At 30.5% G+C, this 23,596-nt stretch overlaps 4 protein-coding genes across 5 annotated transcripts in view; 3 read left to right on the forward strand and 1 right to left on the reverse strand.

Moving 5' to 3' along the window:
* Positions 1-13,949, reverse strand: part of LOC111618397 (kinesin-like protein KIF12) — a 53,218-nt gene extending 39,269 nt beyond the window's left edge. For both annotated transcript variants that reach the window (XM_023359911.1, XM_023359910.1), the window contains exon 1: positions 13,840-13,949. The gene's annotated coding sequence lies outside the window, so the exon portion shown is untranslated. The remainder of the gene's footprint in view (positions 1-13,839) is intronic.
* Positions 1,204-4,687, forward strand: LOC111618373 (carbonic anhydrase 7-like). Its single transcript, XM_023359884.1, has 5 exons — positions 1,204-1,255; positions 3,436-3,552; positions 3,650-3,820; positions 4,279-4,406; positions 4,523-4,687. The coding sequence occupies exons 1-5, from the start codon at positions 1,204-1,206 to the stop codon at positions 4,685-4,687; spliced, it is 633 nt and encodes a 210-aa protein (XP_023215652.1).
* LOC111618401 (carbonic anhydrase 2-like) lies at positions 8,263-10,711 on the forward strand. Its single transcript, XM_023359923.1, has 7 exons — positions 8,263-8,373; positions 9,435-9,467; positions 9,545-9,712; positions 9,793-9,944; positions 10,029-10,121; positions 10,199-10,426; positions 10,503-10,711. Exons 1-7 carry the CDS (start codon positions 8,316-8,318, stop codon positions 10,632-10,634), a joined length of 864 nt encoding a protein of 287 aa, XP_023215691.1. The 5' UTR covers positions 8,263-8,315; the 3' UTR covers positions 10,635-10,711.
* Positions 13,950-21,299: 7,350 nt separating the features above from the next.
* On the forward strand, positions 21,300-23,594 carry LOC111618374 (carbonic anhydrase 9-like). Its single transcript, XM_023359886.1, has 7 exons — positions 21,300-21,410; positions 22,470-22,502; positions 22,580-22,747; positions 22,828-22,979; positions 23,064-23,156; positions 23,234-23,461; positions 23,538-23,594. Exons 1-7 carry the CDS (start codon positions 21,353-21,355, stop codon positions 23,592-23,594), a joined length of 789 nt encoding a protein of 262 aa, XP_023215654.1. The 5' UTR covers positions 21,300-21,352.
* Positions 23,595-23,596: the final 2 nt, after the last annotated feature.

The raw sequence follows: 23,596 nt of genomic DNA on the forward strand, positions 1-23,596 counted from the left end.
TTTTCTTATAAATATGAAGCGTGAATTTTTTTTTAATAAATTTTTCGGAGGAGGAAAAAATATTGGGATTTTAGACAAACGTTGGCATGCCAATGATTAAGTCGGTAGACATTTTTAAAATGTTAGAAATCAGCCACACCTTCTATAGGCACGTAAGTTATACATTTAATATCCGTTCGCCATCTTTGATGACATATTAAACCGGAAGTAGATTGCGTTACGGAAGTCGTCACGTTTTAGTTCGCGTGACGACACGTCCCCTTTCATTAATCAATTAGAAACAAACAATTAATATAGTTCCATTTTTAAAATTTGACTGCTTGACAGATGTCAGTAGGAAAATCAATAACGTTTACTACTACAAATAATATTTTTTTTTAATTAAATAATAAATTTTAATGTTTACGTGTCAATGGCCGTTTTATTCTAGATTATAAACCCCAAAAACGCAATTTTGGGTGTTGCAATTACCTCAGAAACCCTCGAGAAAGCAATTTTGGAGGGCAAAAAGAACACCAAAATCCTTAAAAACATAATTTTGGAAGTTCAAAGAACATCGTAAATTCCTCAAAAACACATTTTCGGGGTTAAAAGAACACCTAAAAAACCCTCAAGATCTTATTTTGAGAAATGAAAGAACACCCCAAACTCACAAAAACCCAAAAATTCGCAGTTTATAGCAAATACAGGAACCACAGAAAACATAATTTGAGAGCTCGCGAGCCTGATAAGATCAATTTTTAGGTAAAAGCAAGCGCATAAACTCAAAAAATATATAATTTTTAGGGATTAAATGAAGTATATCAACCCTAGAAAATACAATTTTGGGAGATAGAGTAAACACACGGACTTAAAATTAGCAATTTTGGAGGGTATTATAAACATTCGATTTTTGGCGCTTGTCGTGAGCCAAAATAGTTTGAATGCTCTTCGTCACGAATATCAGCTTAATTGGGGTTGTATAATGGCACGAGGCAGTAAACAGGAAGATAAAATTACGTTGACAAAGCCCAGGGGACCTGCGGGTCGCTGGTGACTGTTTCACACTGGTTTTTCTTGTTGCTCTTTCAAGAAAAAAATAAATATGTGAGAAATTTTTCTATTATTAGACGAAGGTTACAATTGCCTATAACAAATAATTTTTTAATTTAAAATAATTCTAAAAAATAACTAAGAAAAAATAATTACATAAATCGATACTAGATGGCGATAAGATCGAGAAGACTGGTTAAAGACAAAAGAAAAATGGCGAATGGTATCACTGTGTTAACACAATAAAACTGTTGTTATTATTACTCACTCCGGGCCGTGCCTTCGAATGCCAAATTATATTTAATTAGTAGCCGGTTTCTTAAAGAGAAAACAATAAAGTAAAAGATCTACCCTCCCCAAAAGATCAAGTATATTTTCAACTGTTGAAAACTTTAATACATATATTGATGAAAGTGTTTTATTAGAAGTGACACAAATGCCCATAGGAAATGGAAGGGAATACTAGTATTGCAATTTCGTACTAACCAGGCGGAAGTGATCGCTTATCGGGCGAGACTATCACGTGATACACGCAGTCCGGGGGTGATTGATGTCGGGGGCCTTCTCGTTAAGGGAGAAGAAGAGAAGCGGAGAGAGGAGCATACTGATGGAAACGTCCACGTAGAGATAATAACCCGAAGGGGAACACCCCCACCTACAAATAAGGGACAAAATGACTATGGTCCCTCGATTTGTCTACCAGCTTCCCTGCCAGCGACGATAGAACTATCCTTTCTTATCGCTCTCCCATAAACGAAGAGTGGGGGGTGAAAGACAAGCGAATTCGCCCGTTTATCCACTACTTCCGCAAAATGCTTCCGTTTCTTCCCTTATCTACTTTACTTTCCTGGCATCAAAATGGAAAAGGCGTTTCTTCTATATGCACGGTTTTTATTTTTTAAACGTATAGTTTAAAAGCTTAACGCAAGAGGCGCTCTTACGTCATAAAATTCCATAATCAAAAGTCAGCGGTTTTGTTATGGTAATGAAATTGGAAAATTATTTTTTAATCGTTAGTAAAAATGAGTTTTACTGCAAAGTTTGCGAAATGATGTAAATAATTTTACAACATATTTTTGTAGTATTTTAGTCATGCTACGACAGGAAATTCTTCGTCTTGTTTGTTTTGGGGAATTGTTCTTAAAAATCTCAAATTTAAGACCGCGTATTTTAGGGATTTACTTCTCAAATTTCTGAACATATTTTAGGGATTTATCTCGATTTTCAGAAATATATTTCAGATATTTTTCTTGGAGTTTTGGGGAATATTTTTCTACTATTTTGGGGTATGTTTTAGTATAATTTTTCTCTGATTTTCCGACATTTTTCAGGAATTTTATATTAAATTTTCAAACATATTTTATAGATTTTTTCCTAACTTTAGAGCACTGTTTAGTGCTTTTTACCTCAAATTTCAGAATATATTTCGACAATTTTTTCCGTATTTTAGAATATAATTTAGAAGACTCCTCTGAAATATCAAAGCGTATTTAAAGGATTTTCCTCAAATTTTACAACATATTTCAGAAATTATTTCCCAAATTTTAGGGCATATTTTAGCGACATTTTCTCCAACGTTCGAACATATTTTACGTCTCCTTCGAAGAATATCTTAACAATTTTTTCTTCAAATTCCAGACCGTCGTTGAATTTAATTTCTGCTTAAAATGGAGGACATATTTTTGTGAAAAACAAAAGATTTGGAGTGTTTGTTAACGTAATGGAAAGAATTTCTAAGAACATTCTAAGTGAAAAGAACTAACCAGTTAGTAGAATGGTGAATTTCAAAGCATCGGTTTTGTCATCGATGTCTGTGATGGATGAGAGGGCGGGCCGGACATAGACAAACGTCGTACTCACTTCTTTATCCCCCATCAGAAAATGTTGGAATCAGTAACTGTTTCTCCCGAACGAAAGAAAAAAAAAATATATAAAGAAATTTATAAAAAAAAATCATGAATGCCATCTTTTTTTCTTATAAGTTTGCCTTTAACTTTTCCTATTCTAGATTTCCCTTCCCTATCAGTTACACTTGTCTTGTACTAATCCGTCAAATAGCCGAAAACATGGCCTCCGGATATACTTTGTGTTTTTAAAGTAATTTAGATATTTCGCTCTTTGTTGCCATTTCTTTTTTTCTTTTTATCTTTCCCTCCTCCTTCTTCTTCTAGTTAAAAAATAAAATAAAAATAAAAATAAAAGAATAAAATACGAACGAGTGAAGGAAGGTGACGTGTTTATAACTACCACGGGGATAAANAAATATTTTAAGTTAAAAGCTTTAACGTCACACAACAGATTTTTGTTGCATGTTCCAGCGTAACACGTGTAACGTACATGCTTAAACACCTGTTGAAACTTTCAATATAATCGTTTATTTTTCTAAAAGTTTACGTTAAATTATTCATCTAAACATCCAAAATTATTTCAAGTTTTTCATTATTATTTTTTTAAATAATAAATTTAATTCATTCTGTTTCGTTTTACTTACAGCCGAGTGGAGTTACGATGGATCGTATGGTGAGGAATGGTTATTTATTTATTTATTTTCGAACGAACAAATTTAATTTTTTTAAAATTAAATATACATATATTATATTTGTTTATTTGTTTCTAGGGGATGGTCCCAACGATTGGCCGGGACTATGTCAAAGTGGTACCGAGCAATCGCCCATTAATATAGATTGCAGTTATGTCGTAGTAAATGAAAATCTGGACTGTTTCGATTTTTCTGATTATAACAAAAGGTTACGATCGGTAAAAATCGAAAATTCGAATGGAAAAACGAGTAAGAAAATATTTTCCTCTCGTTCCTGCGCTCCTTGTTCCTCTTGTGGGTCCTGTTCTTGTACTCCTTGTTTTTCTTCACGTGTTCCTTGTACTCCATCTACTCTTTAATCTTCTTCTGTCTCCTGTTCTCGCGCTTCTTGTTTTTCTTGACTTTTTCTCAAGATATGCTTACTACCTATCTGTCATTCCTTTCTTTTCATTACCTCCTTATCTCTTTGTCCTTCCATATTTATGCACTCCAAAGTCTTCTCTTTGACCTCTTCGATCTTCTAATATCCGATTCAGCTTCAATATTCTCTTCTCCTTCACCTTCTATATCTGGCCATACCATTCATGAAGAAGAGGTCACACCATCTTCTGTCTCCTTCTCTAGAATAGTCGTAATTACTCTCCTTACTTCTATATATATATATATATATACTTCATTATTTAAATAAATTAATTTTTTTTGTAAAGTCAAAGTGACACCTAACGATGACATTAAATTATCTGGCGGAAGTTTGCCCGGAACTTTTAAACTCGAAGAGTTTCATTTTCATTGGAGAGCGGAACATTCTTATTATGGCGGATTTAATCCATTGGAAGTAAGACATTTTATATTTAACACATAATATTCCTCACCGAAAAGCATTTAACACGCGATGCTCCTCGGTGAGCGAGAGGAGCGTGAGGACTCTTTTCTAATTACTCTATAATTTAGCTTCACTTCGTTCACAAGAATGAGAAATATTCCACTTTGCAAGAAGCTTTACAATACAGAGACGGTGTAGCAGTTATTGCAGTATTTTTCGAGGTATTTATTTATTTTTTCTACAATATCGAATGCATTTTCGAAACTTTCCTCGTTTATTTTCGGATTCAATGAATNGCCGTTGATTGATGATGGCATGTATCTTGTCTTTCTAATAAACCTATCATTTATGTTCAATATCCGATGATGCCCGGGAGCAAATTGTAAGAAAATGATGCTTTACGACAAAGAATTCTAGCTAATTTCTATTCTTTTTTTTTATTTTTTAGGTTAAAAAGTATTATCAGAAATTCCAGATCAGGATACAAAGAATTCAATTTGAGCCGCTTAAAAGGTGTTAAGAATTCTTATCTCTTTGAAGTAGAGCGGAGATTGTCTTCCTGTAAGATGGTTCACCTTACACAGCTTTATAAAGAACCAGGGGATGTTATCGTCCCTGTTTAGTCTTTGGAAATTCTTAGATAGCATTCTCCAATGCTCATCTCTTTATCCTTGAAGTGGGTTATGTCAACTTGACAGCTAACAATATCATTTTCCCCCCTTTTTTCTTTTTTATTAACATAAAGATACCTTCACTTTATTTATATACATAAGGGAATTTTAAATATTATTCCTTTAAAAAGATATTTAAAAAAAAAAAAAAAATTAACAGGCTTTCTAGCGTGTTTTTGTAAGAGGAAATTATTATTATTTTTTAATAAATTATGAAATAAAATGTAGGTTAATGGCATAAAGATGAATTTAAAAATTTTTTAATTTTGCATATTTATCGCTCTCGTGCAGGCCAGTCGAAGGTATGTATGAGGCCCCTTTAATCTTTTTTGAAAAAACACAGAACGTTTCTTTATTACTAAAAATAACATTAATTTACAGGCATAAGAACTTAATAGTTCTTATGCCTATAAATTAACCTCGTAAATCCCTTCCGGGCCCGAGGAAAATTCCCAGTTTCCCTCTACTATGATCCATCTTTGTTAATACACAGATATGTCTAATAGGAGATTCTGGATTCATCTTTATGTTAAAATCCATCATAATTTTAATAATGATCCGAGAAGAAGATCATTAATAATCCAACAAGAGAGCTTCGTTAAATCCAAACCTCATCCTTCGTGCAAAAAATTCCATCAAGAGTCCAACAAAATGCTGTCGATAATCCCAGCAATACGAAATATTTTTACATTAAAACATTTGTGGATAAAGTTCTTTCGAATTAGTCTTCTTCACAATGTTACAGCGCGATTTTAAAGGCAAAACAAGCAAAAGCGAACACTAGCAATCAACAGTTCAAGTTAAAGGTCTTCACGTGGCTTCTTTCCTGTTTGTATTTTTTTGGAATTAATTAAAGAAAGCGATATTTTACAACTTAAGCAACGTGTTATATACGAAATTATTTATATTTTTTCATTTTTTATTTTCAGGTTTCGAGCCTGTTTGAAACTGGCCAACACAGCAACCGCCAATTTAGTTGGTAAACTGTTTTTTAACATCGTTCAAACCAAATGTTTTTTATTTAAATTAGAAGACATGTGCATGAAACGTTCTTGGTGGGGTAAATGTCTTAAATCCGAGAAAGAAAAAATCGCACACGTTCAAGATTCTTTAAGTTATTAAACAGAAAACAAAATATATACAAAATTCTAGTCCAAAAAATATTTTTAATTACTCTTCGTAGACGTGCCAAAACATATTGATATATATATATATATATATATACACGACTATATATTGATACTCAGCAGCTTAACAGAAATCGATTTTATTTATATTTTAAATCTTTATCTAGTTTTTTCAGAAGGAAATATCTTAGATAAAGATTTTCTTTTAAAAAAATCGACATATCTTGCACGGGATGATGGCAAAAATGGCAAAAATTCTTAATTTTTAGGGAAAAATCTTTAAAAAAAATTAATAATTTTGGTGTCAGAACACGTAGAAAATCAATATTGATGAATATGAAACGAGTCTGTACTCGTACAAACAGTTTTAATCCAAAAGTTGTCAACTTTTATATATGTATAAAATACAATTTTCAATGGATTTTTAGTGTCAGAACATAAAACTTTGAAGGTGCAGATATTTTCAAAATGAGAAAAATCATTTAAATAATACATCTTTTCGAGTATTTAACGTCCCGAACATCTGTTGGTTACAAAAGTTAACAATCTTCTTTACATAAAAATCGATAAAACGTGACGAAACTCGCGCTCTAATTTACATACTCGCACGTGACGTTAGATATTCAAATTAATTCGTCATTTTAAATACTTTCCAATGTTACCAATTAAAATTTAAGAACGTCCAAGTGTTACTTCATAGGCAATTCCTCCAAAAAAATCTAAATTAGCTAATAAAGTAAAGGATAGATTGCGTGATCTCAGGTTTTGAACATGGTTTTTAATGAGATTTTAAACGTTTATACAAACTTTACGGTGGGTTTAAGGCCTCGAATACATAAAAAAATGGGTGTAGATGGTAAAATTTCTTTGTAGAATAGTGTAAATAATATATATTTAATATAAACTAACATCTAAAAAAAAGTAGAGGAGAGTCATAGTGTGCTTTTTAACTTCGAAACTACTAACTTTAAAAACCAAAAAATATTAAAAAAAGGGTGTAGAACAACACCGGTGATATTTGTCCATTTATATATAAATATATAAATATATAAATATCAAAAAAATCAAAGTTTTTTCTAAAAAATCATAGACATATAGTTCCTATTGTAACTATTGCTGTCTCGTCCTGTATATTGATGTTTTAGGATATTTACTAACTTTAAAATATGTTTTTTTTCAAAAAAAACTAATTAAATCTTCTAAAAAATCTTAATTGGGTTTAATATTAAGCATACTTATAGAGTCCATCATTAAAATAGTATTTATTTCAATTTTTAACTGAATTTTTTGATCTACTTGTAACATATTCGTGTGTGTATTCATACACTTTTCTTGATAAAATATATATATGTGTGTATATGTATGTACGTCGTAGATAATTTTTAGAATGATTTTATTTGTTACACGTCCAAAAATGTGTATAGAAAAAATTTAAATAAATAAATAAAGTCTGTTGTACAAAACTTGAAGCATTTAATGAATTTTTTTTAAATAATAAACTCACTCGAATTGAGGAGAAAATTCAATTAAAAATTCAGTCTAAAAACGTCTAAAACTTCATGTAAAACACCGAAACTCCTATCAAAATTACACAAAAAAAATGCAATTCATACACAATTAAAGTGTGTTTTACACAACGAAGTTTTAAATGTAAAAATTTTAAAAACAAATCTCTCGAGAAAAAAAATCTAAATAAAAACATTCGACATAAATATTGCTTGAAATTTGCTTGAAATTGCTTGAAATTGAATAAAATATTGCTTGAAAAAAACACAAAAAAATTAATTTATATATTAAAAAAGTAAATAAAAGAAATTAATTTTTTAAAAAATTTAATTAATCAATTTACAAAAAAAAATAAAAAGCAAAAAATGCAAAAATAAAATACAAAAAATAATTCTGTATTGTTACGTAATTTTAAAGTGAAAATGAAACTTTCATTCATAAAAGAAAAAATACAAATTAATCTATTTCAATTTATGAATGGCGGTTGCTATAGCAACTTACTACGCTCCGGCGACTATCGACGAATGACGTAGTGACAGTTTTTTTTATATTTTTTTATTGAATTTTTTAAAAAATTCAGACATAAATATAGAAGTTGAAAGAATTAATCAGCAGTCATGTTTAGTTTCCTCGTCGTTATTTCTTTATTTATTCTCACCTATTCTCACGAACCAGGTAAATTTTATAATATATTATTTTTAAAAGTTTAATAATGATTAATTTTTAACACGAATATTGCTGTAAATAACACAATTGAATGATCTCGTAATTATGTTTTAAAGTTCATTGTAAACATAATGAAATTGTCCTTCTGTGGATGCTTTCGTTTTATCATTAAACCTTCAAATTTCTCTCATTACTCGATAATATTTATTACTTATTGTCCATTAATGGAGTTTAAATAACTATAAATTGACACTTTCTCGACGATTTAAACACCTTAACAAATAACTATAAAGATTAACAATTTATTTTATTGTTAAGGAACATCCTTAAACGTTCAAAAATAAACACAATTAATTTGATTAACGTTTAATAGTTATTACTACTTTCCCTGCTCTGTTATATATATAACGGAAGTAACGTACGACAATGGATCAAAAAATTCCCCCCCCCCCCGAAATTTCTACAGTTTTGGACTCGGGGGACCTTAAAATGTCGAGAAATGCAAAGAATTTAGGGTTTTTTTTTGTATGGTAGTGTGTGGGGAGGAACACGATTTTGTTAACGGCTTTAAAGCTTAATAACTTCTGTGTTTTTTGTCGAAATTTTCTAAAATTTTGGGGGGTATTTTGTGTATTAGGTGTATCGATGGTATTAAATTTTGGTGTTTAAAGGTCGAGGGAGTGAGGAGATAGAGGGGATCGCGTGTCGTACCTCGAGTAGGGTCGGACTTAACGACGATTTTAACGTTATAAAACTCTCTCCTACCTTCAAAACGAAGCTTTTTCTATTTTATAATAATTAAAAATATAAAAAGATTTTAAAAATAAAATCTCGTAACAGATGGCGCCACGCACGCAGTTTTAAATTTTGTCGGGAAAGTTAAGCAACTGGCTGATGGATTTTTGTAGCAATTAATTACAGCTATTTTCTCCATTTTTATATTAATTATACCTATAACTATTCTATTTTTCTGGGGTTTTATAGTAAATACAATCATATATATTCAATTATTTATTCATTATTAGATAGTATAATTCAATTTATACATTAGAATGTTTTCATTTTTCTAGGTTATCCAGAATGGGGATACGATGGAGACACTTGTAGGTTTATAGCATAGAGGATAATACAGTAATTACCATTTTCATCATCATTTAATATGCATATTCGACTATTCTAGTGCCAGAAATGTGGCCCGCTATTTATAAACAATGCGGAGGTTTTAACCAATCCCCAGTTAACATAGACATGGATCGAGTGGTGGTCAATCGTAATTTGGGTCCCATAACGTTTATAGGATATAATTCGGTACTGAGAGGTGTCACCTTAGAAAACAATGGGCATACAGGTTTAGCTGTTTCCGGCTTAATTTCTTTTAATTTTTGATCTTTTCTAACACCTTTTTTTTTACCAATAAAATCCTCGCAGTTAAATTAATTCCACCAGCAAATGCTTACATAGCCATCAGGGACGGAGGACTCGGTGGAACGTATAGACTCAGACAATGCCACTTCCATTGGGGATTAACTGATATTCAAGGAACGGAACACACCTTAAACGAGAAACAATTTGCTCTAGAGGTGAAGTACACGCTAATTTTAAGGATTTTATTAGGTTAAGTTCATTATCCTTATCATAACAACTGATTTTTATGAACGTTACAGTTGCAGTGCCTTCACATGAACGAGAAATACTCGAGCGAATCTCAGGCATTACAGATGAGGGATGGTTTTGCAGCTTTGTCAGTTTTTTATAGAGTAAATTTCTATTAAAAATATATAAAAATTTATACGTTATATTTCATTTCTTAAGTAATATTGATTTACTTAATTAGGCATCTAGTAGACCCAATCCTTTATTGGATAAGATAACAATTGCCATGAGTGCAGTAAGGAATTCTTACTCTAACGAAACGATACATTTCGGTTTCCCATTATTTCGACTTTTTCCAAAAAATAGAGGGTCTTACGTTAGATATTTCGGCTCCTTTACTACGCCAGGGTGCGAGGAAGTCGTGACTTGGACCGTCTTCACAGAGACTCAAAAGGTTAACGTTTTACAGGTGAGATTACAATTGTAAAACACATAAAATTACTGTAAAACCTTGTAAAAAATTCAATTATCTTTCTATTTTTAAGACTCCAGTGTTTCGTCTGATGGTAGAAGGTCCCACAACCGACAAAGAAGAGGTTCTTATTTTAACCAACGTTCGACCTTTACAATCGCTTAACAATCGAGTAATTCAAGGGTCGAGATCCTTCCATCCATAAATAATTAATTTAAGACAATTTATTGTTTAAAAAGAATTCTAAAAAATCACAATCTATGACAGACTTTTCAATATTGTATCCGGATAATGTTAAAATCTGAATAATATTTCTGTGTTATAAGAAATTAATTATTCCTTTTTTGTTATTTTGTATGTATATATATATATTAAAATAAATATAGAACTTGTAGACAATGTACCATTGTCTATTTTACAATTGAAATCAATGATTATATTTTAAAATAAATTCCTCTAAATTCAATTACATTTACAGGTATTTAGCATGCGTTTTTAATTGGATTTTTAGAAGAAATATTAATATAAAAGTTTCCTCTTGTAAAAACAACCCCCGCAGAGATTATATAATTATAAATAACATAATTTATTAAAGGAACGTTAAGCAATTTAATATCAAATTAATATATAAAATATTGCTTCGTGTTATTATAAATGTTGGGTATTAATTTCTTTGAGATTAATTTTTTAGATTTATTCATTGTGGACAATATAACTGTCAAAATTCTAATGATTTATAGTGTATAAATATCCGCTTTTTTTATAATTTCGTATTAATGATATATGGGAAGGTATTATTTAGAAATACGAGGAGTGTAAGGCAGGGACAGGCACGATTTTTATCCTTTATCCTATGTTATAAGGCAAAGAAATAAGGCTTAAACTTCGAATTATATGTCTGAAAGTTTGATATTGATTCGTGTTTTATGCAAATTATATGATAATTAATATAAAATTGGCATATATTTATTTTAAAAAAAAGCAGAAATCGAAAGTAAACAGGTGTCTGGTACTGTGGCATACAAATTAGTATAAGTACAGTACATAGGTTTGAAGGTTAATTATCATTACGTTTTGTTTACGTTAATTCGATTTTTGTTAATGGTGTTGACTTAAAATGTCCTTTATAATTACGTATAACGTAAAAATTTGATATTAATGTAAAAACCCAGCAATAAAATTAATATTTGTCTCGCTTACGAAGTCAATAACGTCATTTCTGTATACCCCTTTCATTACATAAACTTGTCTACAATGCCTTGCCTTTATACTCCTTTTCGCAGTGGCACGTTATAGCTTCGCGGGGCCCAGGCCAATTTGAATTAAGGGGCCTCGTTTACAGTGGTGGCTTCAGACATTTTTTTTCGGGGAAATATATATATATTTTAATAAAATATTGGTTTGGAGCACCTGTTGGTGGGTACTACCGACCACCATAGGATAACACACCACTGCTCTTTGTCTATAACGTCTGGTCTATGGCGTGTTGCTTGCAAAAGTCTTATCTATGAGGTCTTGTCTGTATGGATCTTCTATTATATTACATAAACTTGCTTATGTCTTGCCTATGTACCCATTCATTACATAAAAGCAACCCCTAGAACCTTACACAGGCCTTAGAAGGAGTTATATGGGCATGAATAAAAAATATTTTTGTTTTATTTTACAGAAACGGATATTTACGCAATTTTGCGTTAAGCAATAATAAATTCTGGAAAATCCCCCGTTAACCAGATTAGTAACTTTTCTAGAAATATTTGAAATTGGCAGAGTTTTAATCGGGTCGTAAATGTCAATTCAATAAATCACACGCGGCCTGTGGACTGAATGATGATCTAAAAAGACTCATTTCTTACACTTTTCTTAGAAATCTAAACGAAAACTTCTTAAGCAGAACTGGACAGACTGGTTGTGGCCCTAGAATATAACATACAACAGGCCCTTCTCGTCTACGTAATAGCGATACACGTAAAAATGTGAATCCCTACGATCCACAACCGAAGGCCCCATGCTGCAGCTTATTTAGTTTATGCGTAAATCCTTATTTCTAAGCAATAATGGCATCACTTAAAACTTCTTTTATTTTATATATTTTTAACTTTTAACCTACAAAAGTCTTTCCAAAAATAAGGAATAAAATTCCCCAAAAAAATCCCTCTGGAGAGGCAATGATATCCTTCACTGGATTCTTTCTAAATATACTTTTCTTTGAAGGAAATTTATGCAATTTCATGTTTTACGACAGTTAAAATCGAATTTTTGATCGCTTAAGGCGTGATTTAATAATCAGATTATGGTCTTAAGAAGTTCGTAAATCCAGATAAGTGTAATACAGGCTGTTAACCTTATGTACAAACGAATTTTTTCCAGTTAATCGCGCTTTAAAATATGCAAAAATTCTACTTAAATCACGGTTTTCGTGGCAAAAAATTAAACAATAACGTACCGATTTTCTAACCAGAAATTAAATAACCTGAATTGAAGTACTTTTAATCGAATATTACGAAATTCTAATAAAAATAAAGCAATTATCCATACGCTCGGTTAACGTTATAAGTAAGTTTAATTTTATATAATAAATTTTAATTAATTAAATAAAGAGGATGGAAGAAATTAAATATATATATATTTGAGAAAATTCAAATGTCTTTTGTGAAAAAAGCAATAAATTTTGTGGCAAGAAAATATATTTACGCAGAGTCGCAACGGAATAAATTATATAAGTTTCGCAATTATCAAGTGATGCAGCAACGTAGTGGAAAAGCTGTGTGTTCCGTGCGCGCGCCACGTGACTGGAAAAGTGATAGATGTTGTCACTATTAGAGAATTATAAATAAGTGTTTTATCTACATATTGGCACTAGCAATTATTCCTCGCCGTCGACATGATCGTTACTTTTCTACTTTCGTTTGCGCTCTTTGCTTCCGGCCAGGAAGGTAAGGTGTACGATAATTATCTTTAAAGCACTCTCCTTTCGGGTGTATCGACATTTTATTTATTCGTCTAAAAATACTCTTTATTTTACTTATAACTTATTATTTAATTGATTTTTCATTGTGTTTTAAATGAGATTGTTTTCTCGGATGAATAAACAAAAAGTATAAACGAAACGTGAGAGTGTTTTCACACTAATAGAGACACTCTCGTTGGGCTGCAATTTCTAAATTACAGACCTACACGATCCGTTTGTATGTCTGTCCGTCCGTCCTTCGTTAATCTCCAGAACGGAGTTAGATATATGAAAATCGAGACCAGAAAACTTATTTTTAAGTTAAAATATGATTAATAAAGGATTTTTATTATTTATTTATGTAAGAATCGCTCTTATTTATTAATATTTATAAACATTTAAAGAGGTTATATTATATGATAATTTAAAGTTTATATATATAAAAAAAAAAATTATTTACTTTTTTCTATAAACGTGTCACTTAAGAACCTTTATTTAAGAAGGATTTCCTACTTCCGTTTGAATTTCCGTTTATTGTGAACCTTAAAAATTTTCTAGAAAATAGAAAATAATAATTAATTAATTAAAAAAACAATTCTTTAAAAAATAAATCGTAAAAATAAACCTTAAACCGATAGAAATTTAAATAAAATGAAGTTAACTTCCCAGAAACTGATAAATCTGTGCATTAGCTATTGTTTAAAACACCTCCGAACGACGGCCACCGACGTCCGTTGTTCGGAGGTGGCCGTTGTTTGCAGGTTCGACTGCATATTTATTTTCCATTTATTTAAATTATCCACAAAATAAATTTAGAAATTTACAATCGATAGATTTTATATTGAGGCCTTGAGAACAATAATGGTGGGGGGAGGTTCGGTTTGATATTTTCCAAGATTTTTATATAATTAGATATAAGTCCATTGATACGCAAACAAATTTCAACACAAGAGCAGCTGAGTAGATATATTTAAATATAATTTTGGGGGGATAATACAGAATCTATCAAGTGTTTTTTCTGTATGTATGGATGCTAGTATGTGTGCGGGGGTGGGGAGACTTTAAAGCTTAATAACTCGTGTGCCCGTCGTCTAAAATTTCTGAAATTTTGCGGGGAGATTTGTGCATTAGGGTTATTAACGATATTAAATTTTGGTGATTTTTGGTGGAAATTTAAAAAAAAAAAACGATGAGTAACCGATATTTAAGCACGTAGTGTAAAGTTTGAATACGAGTTTAATTAGTTAAAGTGTAAGAAAAATGTTATTTTAAATCAATTTTTAAGGTTAAAAATAACATATATTTGTTTTAAATATGAGAAGTTATTGATGCATTTATTAACAATTTCGCAATAAATATTTTAAGTTAAAAGCTTTAACGTCACACAACAGATTTTTGTTGCATGTTCCAGCGTAACACGTGTAACGTACATGCTTAAACACCTGTTGTTGCTTCGTGTTATTATAAATGTTGGGTATTAATTTCTTTGAGATTAATTTTTTAGATTTATTCATTGTGGACAATATAACTGTCAAAATTCTAATGATTTATAGTGTATAAATATCCGCTTTTTTTATAATTTCGTATTAATGATATATGGGAAGGTATTATTTAGAAATACGAGGAGTGTAAGGCAGGGACAGGCACGATTTTTATCCTTTATCCTATGTTATAAGGCAAAGAAATAAGGCTTAAACTTCGAATTATATGTCTGAAAGTTTGATATTGATTCGTGTTTTATGCAAATTATATGATAATTAATATAAAATTGGCATATATTTATTTTAAAAAAAAGCAGAAATCGAAAGTAAACAGGTGTCTGGTACTGTGGCATACAAATTAGTATAAGTACAGTACATAGGTTTGAAGGTTAATTATCATTACGTTTTGTTTACGTTAATTCGATTTTTGTTAATGGTGTTGACTTAAAATGTCCTTTATAATTACGTATAACGTAAAAATTTGATATTAATGTAAAAACCCAGCAATAAAATTAATATTTGTCTCGCTTACGAAGTCAATAACGTCATTTCTGTATACCCCTTTCATTACATAAACTTGTCTACAATGCCTTGCCTTTATACTCCTTTTCGCAGTGGCACGTTATAGCTTCGCGGGGCCCAGGCCAATTTGAATTAAGGGGCCTCGTTTACAGTGGTGGCTTCAGACATTTTTTTTCGGGGAAATATATATATATTTTAATAAAATATTGGTTTGGAGCACCTGTTGGTGGGTACTACCGACCACCATAGGATAACACACCACTGCTCTTTGTCTATAACGTCTGGTCTATGGCGTGTTGCTTGCAAAAGTCTTATCTATGAGGTCTTGTCTGTATGGATCTTCTATTATATTACATAAACTTGCTTATGTCTTGCCTATGTACCCATTCATTACATAAAAGCAACCCCTAGAACCTTACACAGGCCTTAGAAGGAGTTATATGGGCATGAATAAAAAATATTTTTGTTTTATTTTACAGAAACGGATATTTACGCAATTTTGCGTTAAGCAATAATAAATTCTGGAAAATCCCCCGTTAACCAGATTAGTAACTTTTCTAGAAATATTTGAAATTGGCAGAGTTTTAATCGGGTCGTAAATGTCAATTCAATAAATCACACGCGGCCTGTGGACTGAATGATGATCTAAAAAGACTCATTTCTTACACTTTTCTTAGAAATCTAAACGAAAACTTCTTAAGCAGAACTGGACAGACTGGTTGTGGCCCTAGAATATAACATACAACAGGCCCTTCTCGTCTACGTAATAGCGATACACGTAAAAATGTGAATCCCTACGATCCACAACCGAAGGCCCCATGCTGCAGCTTATTTAGTTTATGCGTAAATCCTTATTTCTAAGCAATAATGGCATCACTTAAAACTTCTTTTATTTTATATATTTTTAACTTTTAACCTACAAAAGTCTTTCCAAAAATAAGGAATAAAATTCCCCAAAAAAATCCCTCTGGAGAGGCAATGATATCCTTCACTGGATTCTTTCTAAATATACTTTTCTTTGAAGGAAATTTATGCAATTTCATGTTTTACGACAGTTAAAATCGAATTTTTGATCGCTTAAGGCGTGATTTAATAATCAGATTATGGTCTTAAGAAGTTCGTAAATCCAGATAAGTGTAATACAGGCTGTTAACCTTATGTACAAACGAATTTTTTCCAGTTAATCGCGCTTTAAAATATGCAAAAATTCTACTTAAATCACGGTTTTCGTGGCAAAAAATTAAACAATAACGTACCGATTTTCTAACCAGAAATTAAATAACCTGAATTGAAGTACTTTTAATCGAATATTACGAAATTCTAATAAAAATAAAGCAATTATCCATACGCTCGGTTAACGTTATAAGTAAGTTTAATTTTATATAATAAATTTTAATTAATTAAATAAAGAGGATGGAAGAAATTAAATATATATATATTTGAGAAAATTCAAATGTCTTTTGTGAAAAAAGCAATAAATTTTGTGGCAAGAAAATATATTTACGCAGAGTCGCAACGGAATAAATTATATAAGTTTCGCAATTATCAAGTGATGCAGCAACGTAGTGGAAAAGCTGTGTGTTCCGTGCGCGCGCCACGTGACTGGAAAAGTGATAGATGTTGTCACTATTAGAGAATTATAAATAAGTGTTTTATCTACATATTGGCACTAGCAATTATTCCTCGCCGTCGACATGATCGTTACTTTTCTACTTTCGTTTGCGCTCTTTGCTTCCGGCCAGGAAGGTAAGGTGTACGATAATTATCTTTAAAGCACTCTCCTTTCGGGTGTATCGACATTTTATTTATTCGTCTAAAAATACTCTTTATTTTACTTATAACTTATTATTTAATTGATTTTTCATTGTGTTTTAAATGAGATTGTTTTCTCGGATGAATAAACAAAAAGTATAAACGAAACGTGAGAGTGTTTTCACACTAATAGAGACACTCTCGTTGGGCTGCAATTTCTAAATTACAGACCTACACGATCCGTTTGTATGTCTGTCCGTCCGTCCTTCGTTAATCTCCAGAACGGAGTTAGATATATGAAAATCGAGACCAGAAAACTTATTTTTAAGTTAAAATATGATTAATAAAGGATTTTTATTATTTATTTANTTGTATATAAAGAATATAATAGATTAAAATTATAATTAACACAGAGAATAAATAGAAAATTTCTTGGAATGTATCCCATACATTCAATATAAAATTAAAGAATAATTAACAATAGGGTGAACTGGAGTGACGTCACGGCGACAGTAGAAAGTCGAAGGACAGACGTATCGTCGATAGTTATCGTGTTAAACACTAAACCAAATGATGGAACCCGTAACGATGCCGTTGATTGATGATGGCATGTATCTTGTCTTTCTAATAAACCTATCATTTATGTTCAATATCCGATGATGCCCGGGAGCAAATTGTAAGAAAATGATGCTTTACGACAAAGAATTCTAGCTAATTTCTATTCTTTTTTTTTATTTTTTAGGTTAAAAAGTATTATCAGAAATTCCAGATCAGGATACAAAGAATTCAATTTGAGCCGCTTAAAAGGTGTTAAGAATTCTTATCTCTTTGAAGTAGAGCGGAGATTGTCTTCCTGTAAGATGGTTCACCTTACACAGCTTTATAAAGAACCAGGGGATGTTATCGTCCCTGTTTAGTCTTTGGAAATTCTTAGATAGCATTCTCCAATGCTCATCTCTTTATCCTTGAAGTGGGTTATGTCAACTTGACAGCTAACAATATCATTTTCCCCCCTTTTTTCTTTTTTATTAACATAAAGATACCTTCACTTTATTTATATACATAAGGGAATTTTAAATATTATTCCTTTAAAAAGATATTTAAAAAAAAAAAAAAAATTAACAGGCTTTCTAGCGTGTTTTTGTAAGAGGAAATTATTATTATTTTTTAATAAATTATGAAATAAAATGTAGGTTAATGGCATAAAGATGAATTTAAAAATTTTTTAATTTTGCATATTTATCGCTCTCGTGCAGGCCAGTCGAAGGTATGTATGAGGCCCCTTTAATCTTTTTTGAAAAAACACAGAACGTTTCTTTATTACTAAAAATAACATTAATTTACAGGCATAAGAACTTAATAGTTCTTATGCCTATAAATTAACCTCGTAAATCCCTTCCGGGCCCGAGGAAAATTCCCAGTTTCCCTCTACTATGATCCATCTTTGTTAATACACAGATATGTCTAATAGGAGATTCTGGATTCATCTTTATGTTAAAATCCATCATAATTTTAATAATGATCCGAGAAGAAGATCATTAATAATCCAACAAGAGAGCTTCGTTAAATCCAAACCTCATCCTTCGTGCAAAAAATTCCATCAAGAGTCCAACAAAATGCTGTCGATAATCCCAGCAATACGAAATATTTTTACATTAAAACATTTGTGGATAAAGTTCTTTCGAATTAGTCTTCTTCACAATGTTACAGCGCGATTTTAAAGGCAAAACAAGCAAAAGCGAACACTAGCAATCAACAGTTCAAGTTAAAGGTCTTCACGTGGCTTCTTTCCTGTTTGTATTTTTTTGGAATTAATTAAAGAAAGCGATATTTTACAACTTAAGCAACGTGTTATATACGAAATTATTTATATTTTTTCATTTTTTATTTTCAGGTTTCGAGCCTGTTTGAAACTGGCCAACACAGCAACCGCCAATTTAGTTGGTAAACTGTTTTTTAACATCGTTCAAACCAAATGTTTTTTATTTAAATTAGAAGACATGTGCATGAAACGTTCTTGGTGGGGTAAATGTCTTAAATCCGAGAAAGAAAAAATCGCACACGTTCAAGATTCTTTAAGTTATTAAACAGAAAACAAAATATATACAAAATTCTAGTCCAAAAAATATTTTTAATTACTCTTCGTAGACGTGCCAAAACATATTGATATATATATATATATATATATACACGACTATATATTGATACTCAGCAGCTTAACAGAAATCGATTTTATTTATATTTTAAATCTTTATCTAGTTTTTTCAGAAGGAAATATCTTAGATAAAGATTTTCTTTTAAAAAAAATCGACATATCTTGCACGGGATGATGGCAAAAATGGCAAAAATTCTTAATTTTTAGGGAAAAATCTTTAAAAAAAATTAATAATTTTGGTGTCAGAACACGTAGAAAATCAATATTGATGAATATGAAACGAGTCTGTACTCGTACAAACAGTTTTAATCCAAAAGTTGTCAACTTTTATATATGTATAAAATAAAATTTTCAATGGATTTTTAGTGTCAGAACATAAAACTTTGAAGGTGCAGATATTTTCAAAATGAGAAAAATCATTTAAATAATACATCTTTTCGAGTATTTAACGTCCCGAACATCTGTTGGTTACAAAAGTTAACAATCTTCTTTACATAAAAATCGATAAAACGTGACGAAACTCGCGCTCTAATTTACATACTCGCACGTGACGTTAGATATTCAAATTAATTCGTCATTTTAAATACTTTCCAATGTTACCAATTAAAATTTAAGAACGTCCAAGTGTTACTTCATAGGCAATTCCTCCAAAAAAATCTAAATTAGCTAATAAAGTAAAGGATAGATTGCGTGATCTCAGGTTTTGAACATGGTTTTTAATGAGATTTTAAACGTTTATACAAACTTTACGGTGGGTTTAAGGCCTCGAATACATAAAAAAATGGGTGTAGATGGTAAAATTTCTTTGTAGAATAGTGTAAATAATATATATTTAATATAAACTAACATCTAAAAAAAAGTAGAGGAGAGTCATAGTGTGCTTTTTAACTTCGAAACTACTAACTTTAAAAACCAAAAAATATTAAAAAAAGGGTGTAGAACAACACCGGTGATATTTGTCCATTTATATATAAATATATAAATATATAAATATCAAAAAAAATCAAAGTTTTTTCTAAAAAATCATAGACATATAGTTCCTATTGTAACTATTGCTGTCTCGTCCTGTATATTGATGTTTTAGGATATTTACTAACTTTAAAATATGTTTTTTTTCAAAAAAAAACTAATTAAATCTTCTAAAAAATCTTAATTGGGTTTAATATTAAGCATACTTATAGAGTCCATCATTAAAATAGTATTTATTTCAATTTTTAACTGAATTTTTTGATCTACTTGTAACATATTCGTGTGTGTATTCATACACTTTTCTTGATAAAATATATATATGTGTGTATATGTATGTACGTCGTAGATAATTTTTAGAATGATTTTATTTGTTACACGTCCAAAAATGTGTATAGAAAAAATTTAAATAAATAAATAAAGTCTGTTGTACAAAACTTGAAGCATTTAATGAATTTTTTTTAAATAATAAACTCACTCGAATTGAGGAGAAAATTCAATTAAAAATTCAGTCTAAAAACGTCTAAAACTTCATGTAAAACACCGAAACTCCTATCAAAATTACACAAAAAAAATGCAATTCATACACAATTAAAGTGTGTTTTACACAACGAAGTTTTAAATGTAAAAATTTTAAAAACAAATCTCTCGAGAAAAAAAATCTAAATAAAAACATTCGACATAAATATTGCTTGAAATTTGCTTGAAATTGCTTGAAATTGAATAAAATATTGCTTGAAAAAAACACAAAAAAATTAATTTATATATTAAAAAAGTAAATAAAAGAAATTAATTTTTTAAAAAATTTAATTAATCAATTTACAAAAAAAAATAAAAAGCAAAAAATGCAAAAATAAAATACAAAAAATAATTCTGTATTGTTACGTAATTTTAAAGTGAAAATGAAACTTTCATTCATAAAAGAAAAAATACAAATTAATCTATTTCAATTTATGAATGGCGGTTGCTATAGCAACTTACTACGCTCCGGCGACTATCGACGAATGACGTAGTGACAGTTTTTTTTATATTTTTTTATTGAATTTTTTAAAAAATTCAGACATAAATATAGAAGTTGAAAGAATTAATCAGCAGTCATGTTTAGTTTCCTCGTCGTTATTTCTTTATTTATTCTCACCTATTCTCACGAACCAGGTAAATTTTATAATATATTATTTTTAAAAGTTTAATAATGATTAATTTTTAACACGAATATTGCTGTAAATAACACAATTGAATGATCTCGTAATTATGTTTTAAAGTTCATTGTAAACATAATGAAATTGTCCTTCTGTGGATGCTTTCGTTTTATCATTAAACCTTCAAATTTCTCTCATTACTCAATAATATTTATTACTTATTGTCCATTAATGGAGTTTAAATAACTATAAATTGACACTTTCTCCATGATTTAAACACCTTAACAAATAACTATAAAGATTAACAGTTTATTTTATTGTTAAGAAACATCATTAAACGTTCAAAAATAAACACAATTAATTTGATTAACGTTTAATAGTTATTACTACTTTCCCTGCTCTGTTATATATATAACGGAAGTAACGTACGACAATGGATCAAAAAATTCCCCCCCCCCGAAATTTCTACAGTTTTGGACTCGGGGGACCTTAAAATGTCGAGAAATGCAAAGAATTTAGGGTTTTTTTTTGTATGGTAGTGTGTGGGGAGGAACACGATTTTGTTAACGGCTTTAAAGCTTAATAACTTCTGTGTTTTTTGTCGAAATTTTCTAAAATTTTGGGGGGTATTTTGTGTATTAGGTGTATCGATGGTATTAAATTTTGGTGTTTAAAGGTCGAGGGAGTGAGGAGATAGAGGGGATCGCGTGTCGTACCTCGAGTAGGGTCGGACTTAACGACGATTTTAACGTTATAAAACTCTCTCCTACCTTCAAAACGAAGCTTTTTCTATTTTATAATAATTAAAAATATAAAAAGATTTTAAAAATAAAATCTCGTAACAGATGGCGCCACGCACGCAGTTTTAAATTTTGTCGGGAAAGTTAAGCAACTGGCTGATGGATTTTTGTAGCAATTAATTACAGCTATTTTCTCCATTTTTATATTAATTATACCTATAACTATTCTATTTTTCTGGGGTTTTATAGTAAATACAATCATATATATTCAATTATTTATTCATTATTAGATAGTATAATTCAATTTATACATTAGAATGTTTTCATTTTTCTAGGTTATCCAGAATGGGGATACGATGGAGACACTTGTAGGTTTATAGCATAGAGGATAATACAGTAATTACCATTTTCATCATCATTTAATATGCATATTCGACTATTCTAGTGCCAGAAATGTGGCCCGCTATTTATAAACAATGCGGAGGTTTTAACCAATCCCCAGTTAACATAGACATGGATCGAGTGGTGGTCAATCGTAATTTGGGTCCCATAACGTTTATAGGATATAATTCGGTACTGAGAGGTGTCACCTTAGAAAACAATGGGCATACAGGTTTAGCTGTTTCCGGCTTAATTTCTTTTAATTTTTGATCTTTTCTAACACCTTTTTTTTTACCAATAAAATCCTCGCAGTTAAATTAATTCCACCAGCAAATGCTTACATAGCCATCAGGGACGGAGGACTCGGTGGAACGTATAGACTCAGACAATGCCACTTCCATTGGGGATTAACTGATATTCAAGGAACGGAACACACCTTAAACGAGAAACAATTTGCTCTAGAGGTGAAGTACACGCTAATTTTAAGGATTTTATTAGGTTAAGTTCATTATCCTTATCATAACAACTGATTTTTATGAACGTTACAGTTGCAGTGCCTTCACATGAACGAGAAATACTCGAGCGAATCTCAGGCATTACAGATGAGGGATGGTTTTGCAGCTTTGTCAGTTTTTTATAGAGTAAATTTCTATTAAAAATATATAAAAATTTATACGTTATATTTCATTTCTTAAGTAATATTGATTTACTTAATTAGGCATCTAGTAGACCCAATCCTTTATTGGATAAGATAACAATTGCCATGAGTGCAGTAAGGAATTCTTACTCTAACGAAACGATACATTTCGGTTTCCCATTATTTCGACTTTTTCCAAAAAATAGAGGGTCTTACGTTAGATATTTCGGCTCCTTTACTACGCCAGGGTGCGAGGAAGTCGTGACTTGGACCGTCTTCACAGAGACTCAAAAGGTTAACGTTTTACAGGTGAGATTACAATTGTAAAACACATAAAATTACTGTAAAACCTTGTAAAAAATTCAATTATCTTTCTATTTTTAAGACTCCAGTGTTTCGTCTGATGGTAGAAGGTCCCACAACCGACAAAGAAGCCAGTTAAAT

Source organism: Centruroides sculpturatus, unplaced genomic scaffold (genome assembly GCF_000671375.1).
Source record: "Centruroides sculpturatus isolate CEXI.00-Female unplaced genomic scaffold, Cexi_2.0 scaffold10, whole genome shotgun sequence".
NCBI lineage: Eukaryota > Metazoa > Arthropoda > Arachnida > Scorpiones > Buthidae > Centruroides > Centruroides sculpturatus.

What these genes read in the sequence shown, in the direction of transcription:
- LOC111618373 (XM_023359884.1), top strand. Translation starts at nt 1,204, where the DNA reads ATGGCGATAAGATCGAGAAGACTGGTTAAAGACAAAAGAAAAATGGCG. An exon ending in CAAAAGAAAAATGGCGAATG is followed by an intron (nt 1,256 to 3,435) that starts GTATCACTGTGT and finishes TACGTTAAATTA; the next exon opens with TTCATCTAAACATCCAAAAT. An exon ending in AAATTCGAATGGAAAAACGA is followed by an intron (nt 3,821 to 4,278) that starts GTAAGAAAATAT and finishes TTTTTTGTAAAG; the next exon opens with TCAAAGTGACACCTAACGAT.
- LOC111618401 (XM_023359923.1), top strand. Translation starts at nt 8,316, where the DNA reads ATGTTTAGTTTCCTCGTCGTTATTTCTTTATTTATTCTCACCTATTCT. An exon ending in CACCTATTCTCACGAACCAG is followed by an intron (nt 8,374 to 9,434) that starts GTAAATTTTATA and finishes TCATTTTTCTAG; the next exon opens with GTTATCCAGAATGGGGATAC. An exon ending in AGAAAACAATGGGCATACAG is followed by an intron (nt 9,713 to 9,792) that starts GTTTAGCTGTTT and finishes AAATCCTCGCAG; the next exon opens with TTAAATTAATTCCACCAGCA.
- LOC111618374 (XM_023359886.1), top strand. Translation starts at nt 21,353, where the DNA reads ATGTTTAGTTTCCTCGTCGTTATTTCTTTATTTATTCTCACCTATTCT. An exon ending in AGAAAACAATGGGCATACAG is followed by an intron (nt 22,748 to 22,827) that starts GTTTAGCTGTTT and finishes AAATCCTCGCAG; the next exon opens with TTAAATTAATTCCACCAGCA. An exon ending in AAAAGGTTAACGTTTTACAG is followed by an intron (nt 23,462 to 23,537) that starts GTGAGATTACAA and finishes TCTATTTTTAAG; the next exon opens with ACTCCAGTGTTTCGTCTGAT.